General features: G+C 43.6%; 1 protein-coding gene across 1 annotated transcript in view; it reads left to right on the top strand.

Moving 5' to 3' along the window:
* The window catches only part of KCNJ6 (potassium inwardly rectifying channel subfamily J member 6), a 382,571-nt gene that overhangs the window by 99,608 nt on the left and 261,372 nt on the right, over nt 1-21,591 (top strand). The window contains exon 2 of the mRNA XM_004696934.2: nt 14,147-14,196. Coding sequence (XP_004696991.1) covers nt 14,172-14,196 — 25 coding nt within the window. The 5' untranslated portion in view covers nt 14,147-14,171. The remainder of the gene's footprint in view (nt 1-14,146; nt 14,197-21,591) is intronic.

Here is a 21,591-nt window from a genome sequence, read left to right as displayed (position 1 = left end):
GGAGAAGCCACAGAGAGACCCCTGCCAGCCCTGAGATATTTCCACTGATACTGGATCCAAGGACTTTCTACCCACTGGCCTGTGATCTTCTGCATTTGGCATCACTGCATGTGCTTCGTGAGTCTGAAGAGGACATTACAGATTGATATTGGGCTAATATCAGACTTATGGCCTCAATCTGGACTGGGCTAGGATGTTTTCTCAATGTTCAATTGCTCTTGTATATAAATCTCTTTCTTATACACATATGCGTGTCCATGGATTTGTTTCTCTAGTCTACCCAGATTGCCACAACCCTATTTCCAAACAGGGTCACATTCACATGTGCAGAAGTGAGGACTTCCACATCTTTTTTCTGTAACACAATTCAATCCGTAACAGTGAGAATGTAAGTAAAGAAAAGAAATAATATGGCATCTGAGTCCATTTCCTCTCAGGATCGGAGAAGATTTAGAAAAGCTACTGTAGGTGGCGCAGGAGAAAGGTGGAGCTTTCTACACCTCTAAACAGTTACAGTCTCAGCAGTGAGTTTGAGATGAGAATGCAAGTGGAGGGGCAAGAATTGCTGCAAGGTATAGGGTTTCTGGAGATCGTCCTGGAGGCAAGTCCAGGGCCCCAGAGAGAGGCTGACACAAAAGACTGAGTGAATGAATCCAGGAGGAAATCCCCAGCTGCTTCAGCACTCGTGGTTGAGTCCTGGGAAGCAGAAAGAGAAGGTGGAAGTCCCAGGTGTGTTCTAGGAGAAGTCAGCAGTGATGGCTGTGACAACGTGAATAGGCATTAGCCTTCTGTAGTTCAACCACTGCATTTTCTTTAGCGAACTCCTCCTGGTACAGCATTGGTGATGCTTGCCCTGCATTTTTTTTATATTTCCAGGAGTTCTAGGAAAGAAAGAATGAGTCACTCATAAATATTCTAAGAAACCAGCTACCACAGGGAATTCCTGAAACATTGCCTGGACATGATGTCGGGAGTCAAGATGTTACCACAGGGTTTCAAGCAAGAGAGAAAGCATGGCAGTGTGGGATTCTCAGGGACCTTTATGGATGCCATGTGGTCCTGTAGCTTACTAACTCTTCCCACTGAAACCCTGTCGTTTTGGCAGGTGAAGTTCATGTATTCAATGTGCTTCCAGTAGAGCACACAGGGTGATGCTTCAAACCCTTTCCTCCCACCTGGGAACCCACAAGGATGAGCAGGTATAAGCACAACCTTGAGTCTGACTTAGTTTATTGTAGTAAATTGTCCTGATACCTCAGCTAATGAATGATTGCTTTTTAGCAGAAGTCATCAATACAAGTCTGGGTGTTGAACTGAGAGCCTCGGAGAAAGAGGATGGATGGGGGTGGATAGAGCATATGAGCCTGAAGGCACAAAGGCAAGTGGTCTGGGTCAGCTATCACTAAATCTGGCCTAAGAGAGTGGAAGAAGGAACAAAGGGGGTATAGGATGAAGTAATGAGAAGCAGGCAAAGGTGGAGCACTTGACATTGCTCCTCTTTAAGGGCTCATTTGTTTAAAAGCCCTTAAGAGCTTAGCGACTGACTAAAAGGTTAGAGGTCCCTTGGAAGGAAGGCCTAGGGATCTACTACCCCGCACTCCCGAATGGCGCACTGCCTGGTCCTACCCCATAGTCATGATTACTGGTCTGCTCACACCCATTTTGTGGCCAAGGTGTATTCTGAGTGCCTTCCAGTCTAGAGGTCCATCTTCCAGTATGATACTGGACAATGTTCTCCTGTGATCCACAGGGATTTCACTGGCTGATTTCCACCAGCAGATTACCAAGTCTTTCTTCCTAATCTGTCTTAGTCGGAAAGCTCTGTCAAAACCCATCCACCATAGGTGATCTTGCTTGGCAAAGATTCCAACACATAAGCCACCACGAACTGACCAGCTAGCCACAGCAAGACAATATAAAAGTCATCTTATTACAAGAGTACTTGTGTGAACAGCTAGCTGACGTTTATGGCATTTTCCATTTAAATCGGTCCTCAAGTGACCTGTTCTTGCATCTGGTCAGGAAAGAGAAGGGAGGTGTGAGTGAAGCTCTAGGCAAGACATCTTTAGAAAACCCCTAAATGAAGGTGCGAGATGAGAGGCCCCTGCTTCTGTCTGCCCATGAGGCCCAGTTGCAGCTACACGCTCATAAAATGGCATTATCCTCCCCCACCTTGCATAAATGTTCCTTTAAATGGTTGTAGCTTGAAAAAAAAAACACAGCTTTCTGGTAAATAAAAACACATTCTAGAGAGATAAAAATATTCAAGATGCAAATGGGACTGATGTGAAATATCTCAGCCATGAAGAGATATCTTTTTAATTTTTACAAAACCACTTTATGGGAAGCTAACACGGATATCATACCATTCCATAGTTCAATTACTTCAAGCAGGATCGTACAATTGCTAACCATATTATGTTTCAAAACATCTCCTTCCTTCTTAAACCCTGTGAGATCCACTCCCCGCCCCCTGTACTGCACCACCCCAACCTTCCCCATGGGACCCCCCCAGGATTCTAATTGTCTCTAGAGGATCATAAATCCTGGATTTTAGATACCAAAAACCAGAAAAATATTTAAGTCTCTTCTGGGCTGCAGGAAGTCGGGCAGGCCTGCTGTGCATGCAGAGCTTGCCCGGTGCCGCCCGCGCTGGCCCTGGGTGTCTAGACAGCCCAAGCAGCAGGGGCGTGTCGTCTTGCTGCAAAACACCTTCCACTCTCGAGAAAAGCTTTGCAGCCAGTGTCTGCTTTCATTTTAGCTACAACGTTACTTATTGGTCATTGTTCTCATTACAAATACCTGTCACGCAAGACCCTGGAGGGTTCACACAGTTACGTTTGCTCAAAGTTTGGCTGCTCAAACCACCCAAAGCCCCTCAGAAGAAAGGCCTAGCAATTTGCTTCCAAAAGATCCCAGCCATTGAGCCCTCTACGGAGCGCAGTTATACTCGGAGCCACAGGGACTCCGGCAAGTATTGGTCAGCATAGAGAAGATGGAATGAAATAAAGAAGAAACCGCTCTGTCACTTGAGAGCCAGCATGCCAACGGACAGATACCCATGCTCATTGCAGCAGAATGCACCTTGGCCACATGCTTATACCAACGACCGTGAAAGCAAATGCGGTACATCTAGATGATGGAATTCTGTTGTTGTTGTTGTTGTTGTTCGGTGCCACTGGGTTGGTTCTGACTCATAGTGACCCTGTGTACAAGAGGATCAAACCCTGCCTGGTCCTGCCGCAGCATCACAATGGTTCCTCGGCTTGAGCACCTTGTTGCAGCCCCTGTGGCCGTCCATCTTGTGAGGGCCTTCCTCTTTTTCACTGGCCCTCCCCTGTCCCATCCCGATGTCCTTCTCCAGGGGCAAATCCCGCCTGCGGCGTGTCCAAGTCCACGAGGCGAAGCCACATCAGCCCCACCTCCTGGGAAAATTCTGGCTGTGCCTCTCCCCACACAGGTTCGCTCATCCTTCTGGCCGTCCGTGTTGTATTTGACATTCATGGCTAGCACCATAGTTCAAAGGCATCAGTTCTTCTTCAAACTTCCGTATTCATTGTCCAATTGCTCACACATAAGAGAAATAAATCTGGATGCACGGCACAACCTAGGTGAACCTTAAAAACATTATGCTGAGTGAAGTCGGCTGGTCACAAAAGGACAAGTATTCCTTGATTCTACTTGTACGGGTTACCTAGAATAATAGCAAAGGGTTAGAGACTGGTGTTCAATAGTTATTACCAGGGGTTGGAGAGACAGGGAAAGGGAATCATTGGTTAGGGAGCATTGCGTTTTTATTGTGGGGATAGGAAATTTGGCGAGAGAAATCAGTAATAGTTTCACAATGTGATTTCTGAACTTGGCTTTATTGAATTGTGCACATGAAAAATGTTGAATTGGCCAAGACTGTGTTCTTTATATTTTCACAAAAAATCTGTAAAAGAATCAAAAATTTAAAAACAGAAATCCCCACCACCAGCTCCATCATTTTAGACAACCTGAGAGAAGTATACATAGATTTAAGAATCCCTGGTGAGTTAGATGTTGGGCTGTTAACTGCACGTGCAACAGTTCAAACCCACAAGCCACTCGGAGGTCGAGGACGTTGGCAGGTCCCAGAAACATTTACAATCTTAGAAGTCACACAGAGTGTTGCTATGAGTTGTAGCATCATTTTGTTTTGTTTTGTTTGAGAGGGGGTCACATTAGAAAGGGTCAGCTCTCTAGTTAAAACAGCATACCAGTAGGTAAAGCACACACACATACAGGGGCAACCTTGGGAGCCCTTTGGTACATTGCTAGGTGCGGTAGAGAGGGCAGTCAGAGAAAAAGAAAATGAAATGCTTATTGCTGGTGAGGGGCCATCCTCAACCCAGGAAGTTGAGTCTAGCTTTTACACGATATTTGATTTTTTTCCCTGTATCTGTGGCCATGTTTTACTCAAATAGGTCATCACGGTTTACCCGAGTGCTTCTGTTGTTCCATTCAATGTAGGACGATCAATTCTAAGAGGAGTTCCTCCAGAAACAAAACAAACCAACCTTTCCAGTCAATGCCGGGTTTCTAGCACCTTGTGTGCTAGTGGAGGCATCTCTGGCGCAGGGTCACCCGTGCGGACACTCATGCTATCAGCCCTCTGGAGGCGGGCAGACTCCAATAATTGTTAGCTTCAGAAAACTTGCTCTATTGTCTTTGGCACAAGTGAATTCTGGAGGTCAATGCTTGTCCTCCAGTAGCATGAATGGGTTCTATCGCTAGCCCCCCACCTACTCCCATAAGCTAGCCAAAGGGAACAAGGGTCGCAAACACATGCTTGAGCACACTTACATTCATTGTCTCATTGGGTCTTCATAACGAGCGTGTCCATTGAAGAGAAAGCCTACTTATGCCCACTTGGCAGTTGGGAAAACAAAGGCTTTTTGAGATCTATTAAAGTATATGAAAGTATAAATGGCAAGCTACCAATATAAGCATATTATTTAGACATATGGTGGGGAATATATAGAAGTGGGGAAGGAGGAGGTGTAATTATGGAAAGAAGTTGCCTCTTGGAGACCTTGAGAAAAGGGAAGGGGGGTGCTATTTTCCATTATAAATTCTTTAGTGCTTTAATTTTTTTTTAAACCACATATATATTATTGGATGAAAAAATAAAATTTATTTTTTTAAGAATTTTTTAAGTGACTAAGCAATGGATAGCCAGGACAAACACTTTTGAAGTCCCAGGCTTACAGACGCCCCTATACTGTTCCCTCAAAAGCATGAGGGCGTCCATGCGGGAAAGACAAAATAAATAAGGAAGAACAATGAGTTTTCTTACCAAAGTAAGCCCTTTCCTCCAGATCAGTAAGAATCCTTTATCCCTGCATTTATTTTGTTTTCAAAGGAGGAAACAAAGTGAATGCCTCAAATATGAAAACCCTTGGCTTCCTGGAGCAAATTTCTTTCACAAAAGTGGGTTAATTTTGCATCTTTTTTAAAAAAATCACTTTATTGGGGGCTCGTAAAACTCTTATCACAATCCATCCATCCATTGTATGTCAAGCACATTTGTACATTTATTGCACTCATCATTCTCAAAACAGTTGCTTTCTGCTTGAGCCCTTGGTAACTTTTTCCCCTTAAAATATTACCAGGAGTCTTGCTCTGGGGCATCATCTCCGTGGCTGACTATGTCTAGGGGTGTTTCAAGAAACAAGCGGACTAAGTAAATGGCTGATAAACTGGCCTGCCCAGGATCAGAGAGCTGTTGAGTAGCCTGATCTTTCAGGCAGCATGCCCTGCGGCCCAGCCACCATGGTCAAGCTGGCACGGTTGGCAGGAGTAAGGAGCAGGGGTAGAACACTTCGCTTTCCAAAAGGTTCCAGATTCCCTCACCCCCATAACAAAATGTGTCACGTGATACATGCAGACATTTGAATATGAATGTACTTGGAAGTAAGTCAGGAGAGATCAGAAAACACAAGAGGAAATTGCAGAGAGGTGATGGTTTCCAAGTAGAGTTCTTCAGGATGAATATAAGGTGGACCTAAAGGAACTAGAATTAGGGGTGGCCTGATGACGCCATCAAATAAGCAATGAACTGCTAATCACAAGGCTGGCAGTACAAATCCACCAGCAGCTGTTCAGAAAGATGAGGCTGATTGCTCCCATCAAGATTTACAGCCTCAGAAACTCTAAATAAGGTCGCTATCGACCAGAATCAACTCAGTGGTCATAGGTTTGGTTTTGGTAAGATAGAGAGAAGGACATTGCTGGTTTAGCAGTAGAGCCCTCACCTCCCATGAATGCTATTGACGGCCAGTGCACCTCATGGACAGCGATCACTACCTGTCATTAGAAGCTGGCATGTTGCTAGGATGCTAAATGGTTTTCAGTCGAGCCTCCAGACTATGAGACTAGGAGGAAATGCTTGGCCATGTTCTTCTGAAAATCAGCCAAGGAAAATCCTATGCCTCGGGACGGGGCATTGCAGGATGGGGCAGCATTTTATTATGCTGTGTATATGGTCACATCAGTCAGAGGCCTACTTGGCCACAGCTAACAGCAAAAGACAAAGGGGGCAGAACTTGCCAAGTCAGGAGAGCGAGATGTAGTCGACTAATATGGCCCTTCTAGCCCTAATCCTCGATGTGATGTATAGACTATATAGTTGTATAGATGTATAGTTTGGACTCTATCCCTGTGGCTATAATCCCATTTTGGTAGGCAGGAGTTCTCTGCTATACAAATGGACAGGATTACAGTGGGACTGGGTTTTAGTTTTTGTAGCTAGTGTGAACCCAGTCACATTCTTTGTTCCTTTAGGGTATGGTCTACTGAAAGGCAAAGACCATGCCTCCATCAAAGCCATTGCTCTGTGTTTAAAAGCCATCACAACACAAAAATGCCAGGACCATAGGAAGAGAATATTTAATATCACTGTCTGAAGTGGTGGAGGCCAAGAGCAGGGGCATCAGAGACTATGGTGTGGAGGCTATAGGATAGAGCAAAAGAGCCAAGCCAAGTCCAAAGACCAAGGCAAGGAAACCATCAGACAGAAGAGATGAGCAGTAGTGACAGGTGGGCTAACTGGTTCACAGAGGCAGAGGTCAAGGTAGACTCGGCTCCCAGCTGAGGAGAGGGATTCTGTGGAGTAATGACTGTATCCTGGCTCTTTATTGATCCTGACCTGTGGTAACCTATGGACTTTCCTACTGAGCCCTCATCGTCGTATTCTCTGTGAGTTCTGTATAGCCACTGCAGTGAATTATTGAACCCAGCATAGACGTAGAGTGCCGTGGGAGGAACAGTTGTTGTGAGAATAGGTAAAGAAAGATGGATAGTGAAGGCATGCCTGAACCCTGCCTTATGGCAATAGGAAGTCAGACGAAATCCGATATGGCCACTCCCCTCCATGCTGGTTTTTATTTGTTTGTTTGTATTTTGCCGAAATTATCCAACAGCCCTGGATTGTAGGATTCTATAAATAAGATGAGTGGAGAAGAAAGAACCATGGGAGCTACCAATCCTGCCTAAAGTAAAGGACTGGAGGGTTTCAAGTAGGATTGCCTCAATACGATTTTGATTTTGGATAGATCTCTCTGGGGTATTTCACGATACATCTTCAGTGGAACAGAGGACACCAAAAGCAATCCCATGAGGGAGGGTGGTTGGTAACTGGCAGAGGAGAGCGTGGAAACAGGCAAAGCCTTTGTTGTTGCTGTTGTGAGCTGGCGTTAAGTCAGCTCTGACTCATGACAACCCCATGCACACATAACAACGTCCCTGGTCCTTCGCCATCTTCACAACCCTGGTTATGCTTGAGTTGATTGTTGCCACCATTGTGTGATTTGAGTGTCTTCTAACCTAGGGAGCTCCTCTTCCAGAAATATATCAGACAATATACTGTTATGATTCACTGGGTTGGTTGTTATTGGCTAATTTTCATAAGTAGATCACCAAGCCTTTCTTGCTAGTCTGTTTTAGTTTGGAAACTCTGCTGAAACCTGTCCAGCAGGAATATGACCAACTCAGAGATGGGTGGTGGTGAACCTTGAGGACTTGGAATTATCATGGGGGAGGAAGAAAGAGCTGGTGGGGTGATGCCCCTGCTTCTAGCTGAGGCACAATGAAATGGTGACTCCACAGATCAAAGAGAAGAATTGAATAAGAGGCAAAGAGTAAAGGCTGAAAGGGCATGTGGATGCAAAGTAGATAAGAAGTAAAGAGATTAACCTTGGGTGTGTGGGTTTAGAGTATTCACTGCATGTCTGGGTGGTTATGTCCAATCAATAGCAGCCAATCAATGGAACGATTAGCAGTAAAGGTACTCATTTGGAAGTCACCACCCATTTGTGGAAGTCAGGGACATGGTTGTGATGGAGCCTGCTTGAAGACAGAATACAGAAAAGGAAAATATGGAAAACTCCAACACTGCACTGGAATTATTATATAAGAAACCCTATCTAAGTGTGTCCATGTGTGTGAGCCTGGATTTTGAGGGGGAGTGGAGTTGAATGATAAAGGGAATAAGTCGGCTTGCTCTAAATGCCTTCCTTGCAAATCACACTGCGTCCTTGGTCTGCAGTCTTGCCAACTATATCTCTATAGTTTTGGACTTAAAAATGCCTAAAAGAATCCCTTTCAGTTTCAATATGTTATCATTCTAAATCTCTTCCCAGTTACATCTGACAACCAGGAAATTTACTTTGGAAGAAACTCTTGGCTTTAGAATAAGGAAGAAACTTTGCTTGAAATCAAGAATGGAATATAAATGCTTTATGGGTACACACTCCATGTAATCGCAAACATAAACTTTCTCAACATGAGGAAAGGACATAAGGGGTTTAAAGACATCACATAGCATCACTGAACGACTTACACAGAAACATATGGCATGATTTCCACCATAAGTTATCATGTAGATAAGTCAAACTGAGAGAGCTCAATTTACAATTCGAGGGTCCTCCTTCTCTTTCGGAATATTCCATTTAACTACAAGGAAGGGGAAAAGGCTGGTATAGGCAATACTTGATTTCTGAGACCCACAGTTAGGAAAGGACACTATGCTTGATAAAGCAGAAAGTCGATAAAAATTAAGGGACCCCTCCATGAGGTGCATTAATACAATAGCCACAACACTGGGTTCAAATATGCCAACATGAAGATAGTGCAGACAAGCAGAGTTTGGGTCTATTATCCACAAGGCCACCATAAGTGGGAACCACCCTGATGGCATGTAACTGCAGCAGCAGGCTATCCAATACAGCAGAATAAAAATCGCTGCAAGGATCATCCATCAGACAGAGTAGTACAAAAGGCAGCAGGGTCCTTGGGTCACCAGGTATCAAGCGGACAAACACATCACAAAGTAGACAGGTCTCTTGCTGCGAGGATATAATGCTGGAATCTGGGTGCCTGCTCTTGGAGGAGGGCCTCGCCACTAGAGTGCTCAGAAAGGCGCTAAACCGAATAAGAGGTCAGCAGCCAATTGTTGAGAAGACTGATCCAAGGAATCAAAGGAGAGTGAGCCACAAGTTCATACACAGGGCAAGAGAGTATAGTCTACATTGGTCAAGCCAGCAGAGGTTAAGGGGTAAAAACAAGTGCAGCCTCGAGTCAATTCCAACTCATGGTTACTGAGGATGTAAATTATGATAGCAGCAAATAGCCTCAACTTTCTCCTGTGGAGCAGATGGTGGGTTTGAACTGCTGACTCTGAGATTAGTAATCTAAAGGTTACAGGGCTCTACTAAGTCAATACAGAGACCAAAAAAGGACTGGTTTGGGGGCAAACATCACTGATGTTCTCCTCATGGAATTGCTTTCCTTTGTGAACTGTATGATCCAATAAATAGAGACCGGTCTTTCAGCAAATGTCTGCACATCTGTATGAGCTGAGATGACATGACAAGCACCTCTCTGCCTATCTGTCTTACTATCTATGCTAAACAACACTCTTATGACCCCTTATTGGGCTAAGCCAATGCTATTTCTCAGCTTCTTGACCTACCTTATGTGGTGGACTAACTATCACTTATTAAATGATAAATTTTGAGACCACAGATCCTTCTATCTCAAGGGAAATTGTCCATTTGAGTAGGAGGTAGTGTCCAGATTTCATGGTGATGAAACCTGTATGAGTTTCCTGGGGCTGCTATACCAAATTGCCACCAACTGGGTGGATTTGAAAAACAGAATATTTTTTCCCATAATTCTGCAGGCAGAAGTCCCAAATCAAGGTGCTGGCAGGGCCATAATCTTCTGAGGTTCTGAAGAAAGCTCTCTCTTAGGTCACAGGGGTTTCCGCAAGGGCTTTCCCTGCCCTGGAGCTCCTCCCTCCGGTCTCTCTCTGTCATCTCACGGCCCTCTTCCATCGCTGTGTGGGTGTCCGTGTCACTTCTCCTCTTCGGAGAAGGCCACCGTCACGCCGCATTCACACTGCCACTTCCCTCAACTCCAGTTTGACTCAACTTAACTAGTAACACCTGCAATGTTACTAACAAGCACGTCCTGAGCATCTGGGAAGGACATGACTTTGGGAGGGACCAGTATTTAACCCAGAACATAGGATTTAGGAGAATCAAGTAGCTTATACTATACAAAAGTGTTCTGTTGTCATTCAGACAAACCAGATGTTTCAATTTGGGAACAGCAGCACTAGAAAGAGAAGTAATAATTTTGCTAACTATACTTCAATACATTGAAGCGGTGTGTGGTTCAATGTTGAATTACTCCCATCTACATATGAGACCTTTTGTTTTGTTTTACATACTTTGAACATGGTGCCAGAAGATACCCGTCACTGGATAAAGACATCACGTTTAGTAAAGTACAGGGGCAGCAAAAAGAGGAAGGCCCCCGGAGACGAATGGACACAGTGGCTTCAACCATGGGCTCAGGCATAGGAACAATTGTGAGGACGGTGCAGGGACTGGTAGGGTTTCATTCTGTTGGTGCACAAAGTTGCTATGGGTCAGAATCGACTTACTGACACCTCACAACAACATACATGAGACCCAAGTCTCATTACCAGTCAGTAAACCTCAGACCCAACCAACCACCCATCTGCCAGGGCAGTGTTTTGTTTTGCTAGCATGCCATAGAGCATTTCAATGGGGCTACCAGACAAAGACTATGAAGAAAGTTCTGGTTATGTACTTCTGAAAATCAGCCAATGAAAACCCTATGGATAACAACATGATCCACAACGAGTCAATTAAGGACATGGGTCAATATTTTTTTCTGTTGTGCATAGGCTCACCATGAGTCAGGAGCCAACTCAACAGCAGCTAATGACAACTTCTACACCCAACCAGTGTCGCATTCACTAAAATTCTAGCCAAGCAGCTCTGAGAGCTCAGCGCTCTACTAAGGCAATGGGAAGAATTAGCATGAACCTAGGTTTCTAAGGACTGAAATGTAGATGGTAGTGCCTGGAACACTGCAACAGGAAGCAAATTAACCAGTGACTAATTGTGAAGGAACCTTATGGTTGCTCATAAACAAAATGGCAGAAAAAGAAATACAAAGGCAAAGCAAGGTGCTCTTTTGTTGCCTATTGGCTTGACAAAGTTTAGGGGGGGAAGTGCTAAAACCATTGACAAGTCGGCAAAAATATAAAGGAATAGTTTAGTACACTGCCAGATGCCAACTTTGTAGGACAATTGAGCAATATGTGTAAAAAAATTTAGTATTTGTACTTTTCACACAAGTCATACTAAACCCTATAATTTATCCTTATCAGGTACACAAGTGCACAAAACTGTGATTTCAAAGATGGTCATCACAGTGTTTTCTCAAATAGTGGAACGTTGTGCAACTAAGTGAAGGAAACTATGGTTTGACTATTATGAAAACTACATGGTCATTAAAAATGGTGATGCATAGTATGATAGGTGGGTTTATTGTGACAACATGGCCAATAAACACATGTGGGATTAATAAGGTTGCAGTTTAATTGAAGAGAAAAGAGATAAATGGCTCAGTGAGTCTCGCCTTTCTGTCTCTTGATCTCTGATGATCAGACCAGTGTGTGGCTGCCTTAGCTAGTTCTCTGCTTCAACTTGCAAGCTACACTACTTGTGGGGCACCCAACCCGTGGACCGTGTCACTATGGTTTGAGGTTCCTTTGAGACCTGCTTTGCCACACTGCTGGTGTATACATCACTTAAGCTGGGGACTTTCGGACCCTGTAATCTGGCTGACTGTTGGCAATTCGCCCTGCTCTTTGCTGCCTGTGGCCGGACTGTCTGTATTACTCTACAGAAGACTCAGTTGTGTGCTTCATTGGCTTGCACCCAGCACCCACGTGAGTTGAAGGCCTGCCGTATATTAACAGTCTCATGGAAGTGAGTTGAACTGAGCCCTCTGTACTGCTCTGTGAACTAATTGGTTGTTAATTTCTTCACATTGTATATATCTAGATATCTAGATATATAAAATCATAACTGTCCTGGTTTTGTTTCTCTAGAGAATCCTGTCCAGCACATACCAACATGCATGATTTGATTCTGACTGAAAGAGCAGTTTACAAAATGCTATGTATAGTATAGATATTTAGGGGGAAGTAGTCCTTCATGGGTATACATTGGGCTGCGAACTGCACGGTCAGCAATTCAAAATCACCAGCCAGCTTCTCAGGAGAAAGATTAGACTTTCTGCTTCATTAAGAGTTACAGTCTTGGAAACCTACAGGGCCACCCTATTGTGTAGGGTCTCTATGAAACAAAATTGGCACGATGGCAGTGAAAGAATGGCTCAGTGATAAAATCCTCACCTCCCATGAAAGCAACAGATGTTTGATGTACCAGACAATGTAGCTTACGAGCCGCCACCACCCATCTATCAATCAAAGCTGCATGTTGCTATGCTGTTGAACAGACTCCAGTGAAGCGCCCAGGCTAAGACAAACTAGAAAGAAAAGCTGAGCAATCTCCTTCTGAATAATCTGCCAATGAAAGCCCTCTGGGTTACAATGGTCTGATCCTGTGGTGCATGGGTTTGCCATGATTCAGGGGGACTCAATCAGTCAACAAAAATAAGTAGTTAAAACAATTGAATACAGAATTAGGGATCTCAAATGTAAACTCCCACTTATTCACATTTTTTAATTGTTTAAAATAAACAAAAATGAGGACAGAAGTTTCTGTCAATAAAAATCAATTTAATTATGACTTCCATATCTGTATATGATCATAAGTATATAATAGGTATCCACCAAAATATAGCAGTGGTTCTCTGAGGGTGTCCAATATATAACTATATTATCCGATGTATATGTTTTCAATATTTTCTGAATTTTTTAAAAGGGGGCATATATCCATTTAATAAAAAATAAAGCTATAAAAGAGTAAAATCATCATGGTTAATATTTCAGTTACTAAGCATGGTAGGAAGAAAATTAAAACAATCTGAAGACATTAAAGAGAATTTTTCAGTAGAAATGACCATTACTCTTAATAGCCCCCAAGTCATTTTTAATTAGAACAGATTCAATTTCTGTATGTATCATCCTCGCTCTCAAACTCAGTGGGTTATAACCTATATCCAGGTTGAGACAAAATGTTTTTAGCCCAAAATAGATAAGGTTAAAACCCCATCAAAAGTAATGACTTTCCAAAGACTCCAGGAACCCAAAAAGAATAAAACAAAGCAAGATGTACAAATTTCATTTTTAGGAAAAAGAAACCAAATGACTACAAAAATACCAGCTCCCAGAATAGCTAAGGAACATCAACAGGGGAAAATGAAGAGCAAAAGATTGACATATGGATGTCAAAAACCCTGTGTCAAAGAGGGTTGGCGAACTAGTCGTGCGTCTCCAATTATATATATCCAGGATCAGCGTGACAGGCATTCATTGCCAAGAGCAAAGGGAAGTTTTTTAATGTCCTCAAAATCTCTTTTCAGTGACTTCCTGATAATATGAAGGCTCTACACAAAGTTTGGTGGGGGTGGGGTGGGAATTCATGATTTTTTACTTCCATGTGTTTCCAGGAACTTTTTGAAGCTCTCTTATATAGCTGTAATGTGAGATTATTTTTAACTCATTGGATTATTGATCATCAAATTCTGACTTAGAAAAAGACAGCTGTAAGTAACCATTTCACCAGACACATCTAAGTCGAGCCTTACACACAGTTCTCTTTTCCTCCACTTTCAGGAAGCACACGGAAGAAACCGCAGCGATGGCCAAGTTGACGGAGTCCATGAGTGAGTAACCAGAAACTTGCTCTCTATTTGGGGGATTGAATTGGGAAAACACAACAATCATGCAAAAACCACATCCCTCTGTGATCACCTGATCTGAACTTTCATCCCCTCTTGCAATGATCCAGGTCTATTTAATGTATGCTGCATCAGGTTAATGTGCGCTATACCTCTTCCTCCCTGACAATCTCATTATGTGATAGTTCACATTCATGGCAATAGTAAAATATCTCCCATGTGACTATTGTGTGCATGGACCAAATATGTTTGGCAACAACAAACGCTGAGGTAAGAGGCAATGTTGGCAGTGAGTAATGGTAGCTGTGATGGCTTAAGCTTAAGTGTCCAATTGCCTACGCCATGATTTCCAATAGTTTGGCAGTTTGTAGTGATGTGAAGTAGCAATCATGCAATAATATGATTGAACAGTACATAATGTGGTGGTTATCCTTTATTGTGTGATCTCAGCTGGTCATCCCGCATTTTCCATCGTGCCTATGTTTATATAATGACTTGGCTTTGTTCTCCCTGGGGTGGAAATGGAAACCAGTTCTACTTGGAGTGGAAATGAACATTCTCAGCAGGGGCTTAAACTGGAGTGGAGCGGCTTGAAGCCCTGTTGGAACCTACCCATATCTATAAATGAAGAGTGGGTGTATGAATTACTCAAAATGTACCCGTGTGGGTTACAATTCTGTGCTGGAGTTGTTTTCTAAAGCGTGAAGCGGAAGCATCCAAATGGATTCCAAGTAGCGCTGTATTGGGATCAGGACCCACAAGAAACTCAACCTGATTTTTAGTTAAGTGTCAGCTGACTCTTTGGGTGCAGACTTGCCCTGGACTGACTGGTCTAAAGAGAAGAGAAAATATGGAGCATAGTCCAGATGTCTCAGACAGAACAATTACAAGCCAGAGTGTTTGTAGTGTAAGTAGATTACAATGACTTGGCCTTTGCATATGGTGGTGTTCTAAAGTTCTAAGGATACACAAAGTATTTTTGAAAGAAAAGAAGAGAAATCCATTACAGCAAATCTTTCTGTGCTTGAGAAATCCAATTTCCTGTGTTGAGGTTTAAATATTAAGTGCCTTGTAGATATGAAATAACCAGTTCGTGTAGATTTTTCTTTGAAAACATTGTTCTTAGTGACAGAGTTCATATATTAGATCACAAGGGAGATTTATAAATATTTCTCCATTGCCATTAGGGCCTAGAAACCATATTAAATCCACCTGCAAAAATTACCATTAAGCGCCTCCACATTTAACTGTGCCTTGCTTCCTCCTCCTCCTATTCCATGAAGCCAAAGGCTATTAAATACAAGTGCTCCCCTGTAGCATAGTCAATGATATCCCCAATGATCCCCCTAAATAAAGGTAATGTCAAAAAGTCCTTTACATTATATTTTAAAAATCCTAATCCACAAGCTTGGTTTAATTTCATATAAATCTTTAATGCATATTAATTACCAAGTAAGCAATGGCCCGGAACACTGGTAGGTAATGGTTATCAGTTGGGCTGCGATCTGCAAGGTCAGCAGTTTGAAACCACCAGCCACTCTTTGGGAGAAAGATGGGGCTTTCTACTGTAAAGAGTTCCAGTCTTGGAAACTCACAGGGCAGTTCTCGCCTGTTCTATAGGGTGGCTGTAAGTCAGCATCGACCCAATGGCAGTGAATTTGAGTTTAAGTTTTGAGAAACTGGCCCAAAGGGCCTAGGTTAAGAACAAACCCTCATCAGTAATTAAACTTCCTTTTCCAAACCCTCTCACCCTACTCTTCACTCCATTCCTCTTGCCCACCTCTAGTCTGGAAGACTGGAAAATATTTTAAAGCCCTACCACTTAAGTTTGAAGAATCCCAGACTCTTTCTGGGTAAGCGGAATTATTTTAATGTCTCAGACTGTACTCTTCTCAAGAGCCACCGGAAATGCAGTCAAGTCCCTTGGTTAAGAATCTCTGGCTAAGCCTGAAGGTCTATAGAGTGTTAAGTAAATTTTACCTCACTTGGAAGCCATTGAACTAAAACCCTTACAAGAAATCTCTGTTACCACAGTCACCTTGACTTGCTGCACATGTAGCTTTTAAATCATTGGAAAGGCTACCAGTGCACCAAAGTAAGGCTCAGAAGTGTCTGCACCTATTCTGACTTACCTACAAACGCAAAGACACATTTAGCTATGGACCGCGTTCATATTCCAAGGGATTGCCTGCAGTGAAGTTCCAGGGCTACCACAAAATGGATGAACTTACATTATCGAAATATGGATGGAACCATGAACATCACCAACTGGTTCCCCCTCCACAGCACAGTAGCAATGAGCTTAGTGCTGATCTCTAGGTGCAATGCCATCAGCATAAATGACACACTAGTTCTCTAGATGCTAGAAAGTAAACGACCTAGAAACAAACACCACTGGTAATGAGTTAAAGTCTTGAGTGTACAGGTGAATTACACTAGATAGTGTTGGATATGAATTAGGGCATTCACACACAGTTTTACAGTGAGGTTTGATTATCTTAGTTCAGAAGTTGATTATTTTAGTTGAATAAATGTGATTTTTTTACCTGATCTAACTGAATTGCAAAACATTACGTGTGCGCTGGAAGAGAGATTCTGGTCAATTTTTTCTGATCATGGAATTTTGATTTTTATATCTCTTTTGGATTCCAGATGTAATTGACTCACTCCTCTTGGCTATTGATTGGGTGGTTTTGTGTTTCAGGTTTACCTTAGTAAGCAATCATGCAATAATATGAATGCAATCGAAGCATGAATCCCAAGACTTTAGCAGTAAATGGCAACAGTTTTGGTGTTGTGGTTGTTTGGGGGGGAGGGGGCGGGGTAGGGTGGATTTATAACTCTTCTAAGTGTTATGAAATGCTAAGCATGTGGTCAATCCTCAATAAACATTATGAATAATGTAATATACAGCTTTATATTTAGTTTACCTTAAAAACACAAACCAACGAAGAACATTCATTCACCATCAAGTCAATTCCACCTCACGGTAGCCACATGAGTTAGAGTCTAACTGCTCCACAGAGTTTTCAAGGGCATGACCTTTCAGAAGGTGTTAACCAGGCCTATCTTTTGAAGTGCCCCTGGGTGAGTTCATACCCCAGACTTTCTAATTACTAGGGGAAGGCTTGACCATTGGAACTCCTGTTAGGTAATAATAAAATGTCGAGAAATGTATAAATAATTTTGTAAAGAGAGGTTATTGGTATTCCAAATGAAGCATTAACATAAAATTACTACTCAATAAAATTGGTGTGAAAATCAAATCCAGCCAAGGAGAAAAGAGAAACAAACAGAGCCCCAAATACCCAGGACACAGTGCACTGAGTGGGTTTCTAGAGCCAGTAACATTTTGCTTGTTAAGCCGCCAAGCAGGAACCATCTGGTCACTAGAACATCTCTGTGTTTAATTAGAATGGATCTTGATCGCCTCATATCACCATGAAACATGTAGCATCGTGGTGATGGGGGTTCCACCACGCACATTTCCTCCAGAGCAGGGAGGGAGTATTTCTTTCTAAAGGGAGGATGAGTGCCATTAAACCATTGCCCATGGCCAAAATCAACTTCAGCCTTCTCCTTTTCTTTCTTTCTTTCTTTTTTCCCTCCCCAGAGCAGGCAAGAGATGTGATGACTTCAAAGAGTTCATGGGAAAATGGAATTAGAATATAATGAAAAATTCCCATGAACTTTATGAGGCCCTGGTGTATAAAAGAGGTAACATTTTTTAATGTTTAGTTGACAACAGTTTTATTACTTAATAAATATAGTACTTTAAAATATATTTACAGCACATTATTGAAGTGTAGAGACGTGACAAAGCCTTAAAGGAGAGAGAGAGAGAGAGAGAGAGAGAGAGAGAGAAGGAATAAAACAAACAGGCAGGAAGAAATAGAAAGACAGTATAAATTTCTATAGGAAAAGTAGATATTTTTTAAAAGAAAGGAAGGAGGGAAAGAAGGAAAATAACCAGAGAAGGAGCTAGAATCACAAGAGGCCATGAGGAATAAAATATGTCAAAGGGAAAAGGAGGTAGGAGAGGGGATGACAGAGGTTCAATAGAGTCTGAAAATTAGCAAACTACTCATGCCCCTTCCACCTACCTGCCAATTGCACACACTGCGGTAACTTGTATGCTGCGGTAATGCTTCAAATACCAGCAGGCTCACCATGGTGGACATGTTGCCACACAGCTTTCAGACTAAGAACGGACTAGGAAGGAAAGCCTGGGGATCTACTTGGGAAAATGAGCCAATAAAAACCTCATGAATTATGACAGCATGTTGTCAAATACAGCTCTTGAAAATGAGCCCGCTTGGTTCAAAGGCCCTACATACAGCTACAACCATGGACTCAAACCTGTCGATGACCATGAAGATGGCACGGGTCCAGGCAATGTTTCCTTCTGTTTCCATAGGTTGCCGTGAGTCAGAGCCAATTCAACAGTAACTAACAGCAGCAAGTCATGTCCATTAGCCAGCTATAGACTTCCAGCCTTCCAACGCCTATTGCTTCTTCACTACTGCTCTCAGTGCGTTCAACCTCTGTCTCCCTCTCTGAAATGGGCATATGTTCATGCATAGGCAACAAAAAGGAAGGAGTTGTTCTGAGGTTACCTGCAGTGTTCAGTCCATCACCACTTCCCACACTACTTGAAATGGAACTGTAAGCCTGACCCAAGGACACTTTGAGCCCAACCTATAGTCTGTGATCACCCAACAAAGAGGAGCCCTGGCAGGCAGTGGTGAAATCAATGGGCTGCTAACTGAAACGGTGGAGATAGGAACCAACTAGCTGGCCCTTGGGAGAAAGATGCAGCAGTCTGTTTTTATCAAGTTCTGAAAACCCTATGGGGCAGTTCTACTCCGTCTTATAGAGTCACTATGAGTCGTATTTAATAATAGCTGGACAGACTAATCCCGGGAGAAGGGCATCATGCTTGGTAAAGCAGAGGGGCAGTGAAAAAGAGGAAAACCCTCAACAAGATGCATGGACACAGTGGCTGTACAAAGGTCTCGCATGTGGAAACAGTTGTGAGGATTGTGAGGATAGAGCGAGTGGGCAGTGTTGTGCTGTGCACAGGGTTGCTATGAGCTGGATCCAACTCAACAGTACCTAACAACCACAATACCAACCTTTCTTCAACAACATAAATGGCAGCTACTCACACAAACCTTGACCAATCAAATGCCCAAGAACCAAACTGACTACCACAATGGCTCCAACATAACAATGGTGAGGATGGCAGGCCCAGGTGGTGCTTTGATCCCTGTGAGTCAGACCCAATTTGAAATGGAATCAACCCGATAGCAGTGGATTTGGTTTGAGTGGTCTGCTCTTCACATAACTCAGAAGGGGTTAGGTTTAGAATCCACCCTACTCTAGCACGATCTCATCACCAGGACAAAGAAACCCCTATGTCAAACATAATTATAGCCCTATTTGTAGGGGTAGCCCATGATCCTTTTCAACAAAGCAAGGTTTATTTGCCCTCCCCCAGGAACTGAGTCTTTTCTTAGCCAGAGAGAGGAGACGGGGCCAGGTTCCCTCTCACTGGCCACGAGCCAAGGACCTGCTCTCGGAGGTGTTCAGGGGTCTTGGTTGTCTGCATGAACAGAGCGCTCCCACAAAGGAAATGGCACAGATTAAGGACAGGTTCGTTTTACTGTCTAGTGTCAGATGAAGAGAGAAAACCAATTACAATCATTGCACATTACGTGAGTTTGATTAAATCTGGGTGGTTTGTAATCATTTGCCCCTGCATTACGGAGCAGCTATTATAACTCTGACACTGTGTTAAGCCGTGGAAAGACAAGGCTGCCCTTCGACCATGCAGCCACTTCCCTGGGCAGCGTTTTGTAGGGAAGGAGTGAGGTGACTAATAGCTCCCATGCAGATACGTGTTGCCTCCCCAGTGTCAAGCCTCAGAGGCTAGCTCTCCCTAGCTAGCTGCCTCTTGGACCCAGCCCCGGGTCTGGCAGACCTCAATGGTGCACACATCATAAAGAGACCTATGTGTGTGTTCTGGAGGCCCTGGTTGGTGTCAATGGATAACAAGCTCATCTTCTAACTGAAAAAGGGGAGATTCAAGCCACTCGCCCCCTACCACCAAGAGGTCCCGAAATCTGGCAATCTACTTCCACAGATCCAGCCACTGAACACCCTAGACAGCACAGTTCTATTCTGACGCACAGGAGGTCACCATGAGCTGGAATCAACTCGGTGGCAATGGGTATGAGCTTCCTAGGGTGGCCGTAACAAATTAGGACAAGCTGGGTGGCTAAAACAATGAATTTAGCTGACATTTCTGGAGGCCAGATGTCTGAATTCAGGATGCTGGCAGGGCTGTAATCTTTCTGCAGTCTTTCTGGGGGAGGATCCTCACAAACATTCAGTGGCTTGGGAAAGCACCTCTCGACTCTGCTGCTGGCTTCTCATGCGCTCGTTCCCTCTATCTGTGTCTCTTTTCTATGGGAGAACACCGGTCAAACAGGTTTAGGGCCCAGCCTCCTCCAGTACAGTGCACTCATGCTCACCTAGCTGATAACATCTTCAAGACCCTACATTCAAGCAAGGTCATGTATGTAGGTCCTTGGAGTGAGGACTTCACTGTATCATCTGGGGACATAATTCATCCCATAACATGAGGGGGTGTTGAAAATATTTATGCTCCAGTAACCAAAATATCTTTGTAGCTGAGCCCACACACACAGGCACGCACATACATGAGCATATATGAATGCGTGTGTGCACGTGTGTGCATACACGGGTACATGAATGTCTATTTCTCCTTCACATCACTTGTGATCTGTGCACATGGGGATCACACAACAGGACCTCAGCTGTCAGTCTCCTCCTCAACCTGAATTTCTACTGACACTGCCAGGTGCAGAAGGGAGCATAGAATTCTCCATCTCAAAACCCCACCCAGGAGTGGCACAGGTCACTTCTGCCCTCGTTCCATTAGCCAAAGCAAGGCAACGGCAGCATCTACCTTCCAAGAGAAGGGGACTAGAGTTCTGGCCTAGGCTTGGAAGGGGGATGAATATGTGAGCCAGTGCCAACCAGAAGACAGAGGGAAGGAACCACGTGCTGCAAGAACCAGGAAGCCAAATTGGGTCACAGGAAGAGCATCTGCCTGTGTCACCACCCCAGGCCAGAGGAAGGACGCAGCACTGCAGTGACAGTTGGCCTTCCTGGTAGACGTTGGAGCCGCACAGGCAATGTCGAGATTCCTGCAGAGGCCAGCGACTGGGGAGAAAAATACTTGGGCTTCTTCATTCTGGTTGATATCCAGGTTTCTCCATTCTGGTTGATATCCAGGTTCCCAGTAGAGGCTGCCGCTGGACATTAATGGGCAGAAAATGCCTGTGATGCAAA

This window comes from Echinops telfairi, unplaced genomic scaffold (assembly GCF_000313985.2).
Source record: "Echinops telfairi isolate 266 unplaced genomic scaffold, ASM31398v2 ScPeMD7_7469;HRSCAF=8507_0, whole genome shotgun sequence".
NCBI lineage: Eukaryota > Metazoa > Chordata > Mammalia > Afrosoricida > Tenrecidae > Echinops > Echinops telfairi.
This window is presented reverse-complemented; position numbering and strand designations above follow the sequence as displayed.